This window comes from Nansenia antarctica, assembly GCF_963989245.1.
Source record: "Nansenia antarctica genome assembly, chromosome: 2".
NCBI lineage: Eukaryota > Metazoa > Chordata > Actinopteri > Argentiniformes > Microstomatidae > Nansenia > Nansenia antarctica.
Window position 1 is genome coordinate 25729567 of NC_137675.1, and position 1332 is coordinate 25730898.

A 1332-nucleotide genomic window follows, 5' to 3' on the forward strand; every position below is an offset into this window, starting at 1 on the left:
CGGGAGGCTTGCATAATGTCTTTTAATGACTCCCTATTTGATGTGCCATAGTCAGCATATTGTGTTGTTATGCTCCTCAACTTGGCAACCTCGAGCTTTGTACACAGTCCTCGAGCCTCGATCTGACGGGAAGTGTACCGGTTGCCAGGCAACAGTTTAGTTAGGTGGTCTGTGTTTTCACGACAAATCCGCTCTAGCAAAGCCACGCAAAAGTCAGTCAGTTAGTAGCTAATATATTATTTAGCTTTATGAAAAGTGCGCGGTGTGAAAATGCCCTTCAGCGAAGAGGCCATAAAACCGCCTCTTCATGACCAAATAACAGAACTACAGAGGAAAATCCAACTGCTTGGTAAGTTGTTGGTTGATCTGCATAGAAGCACGTCAACGTCAGTCCGTTACAGGGTTTACCTCAGTTGATCTGCATAGAAGCACGTCAACGTCAGTCCGTTACAGGGTTGACCTCAGTTGATCTGCATAGAAGCACGTCAACGTCAGTCCGTTACAGGGTTGACCTCAGTTGATCTGCATAGAAGCACATCAACGTCAGTCCGTTACAGGGTTGACCTCAGTTGATCTGCATAGAAGCACGTCAACGTCAGTCCGTTACAGGGTTTACCTCAGTTGATCTGCATAGAAGCATGTCAACGTCAGTCCGTTACAGGGTTGACCTCAGTTGATCTGCATAGAAGCACGTCGTCAACGTCAGTCCGTTACAGGGTTGACCTCAGTTGATCTGCATAGAAGCACGTCAACGTCAGTCCGTTACAGGGTTGACCTCAGTTGATCTGCGTAGAATGAATGAATGAATGGTCTTTATTGTCATTGCTATAGTACAGGTACCAAACAACGAAATTTGGGAGGGGTGGCTCCCCTGGTGCTAGGAAAGAAAAAAAACAACAACTAAAAAAACAAGAAGGGAAAGGAGCTGGTTTACATAAATAAAGGCTATGTACACTATCCACTATACTATACTGTACAGATAAAACACTGTGCTGTACTCTATGCTATGCTATACCTATTCTAAAATGTCCTATTTCTCTGCAACCTTATGTACCCTAGGGTTGTCATATTGCACATAGTGTTATTGCACATTCATTTAAAGTGTCGCAGTTTGCAGGCTTGAAATGTACACATTTGTGCCTCAGCACTACACCTGATTTTTCAATCCAGCAGCTGCCATCAATCCGTCCAGACTGTCCAGGGCCCAGAACCTAGGTCTTTGCTGTGTTCAGGGCCTGGATGGCCCTGGGGTAGAAGCTGAGCTTCAGTTTGTCCTTGCGGCCATGGTCCTGTACCGCCTTTTCGAGGGCAGCCGGGCAAAGTGTTCGTACC

General features: G+C 45.9%; 1 protein-coding gene across 1 annotated transcript in view; it reads left to right on the top strand.

Moving 5' to 3' along the window:
• Positions 1-270: 270 nt before the first annotated feature.
• The window catches only part of LOC308150949 (outer dynein arm-docking complex subunit 3-like), a gene marked incomplete at both ends in the record, with an annotated part of 9558 nt that continues 8496 nt past the window's right edge, over positions 271-1332 (top strand). Inside the window, one exon of the mRNA XM_080523740.1 lies at positions 271-349. Coding sequence (XP_080379866.1) covers positions 271-349 — 79 coding nt within the window. The remainder of the gene's footprint in view (positions 350-1332) is intronic.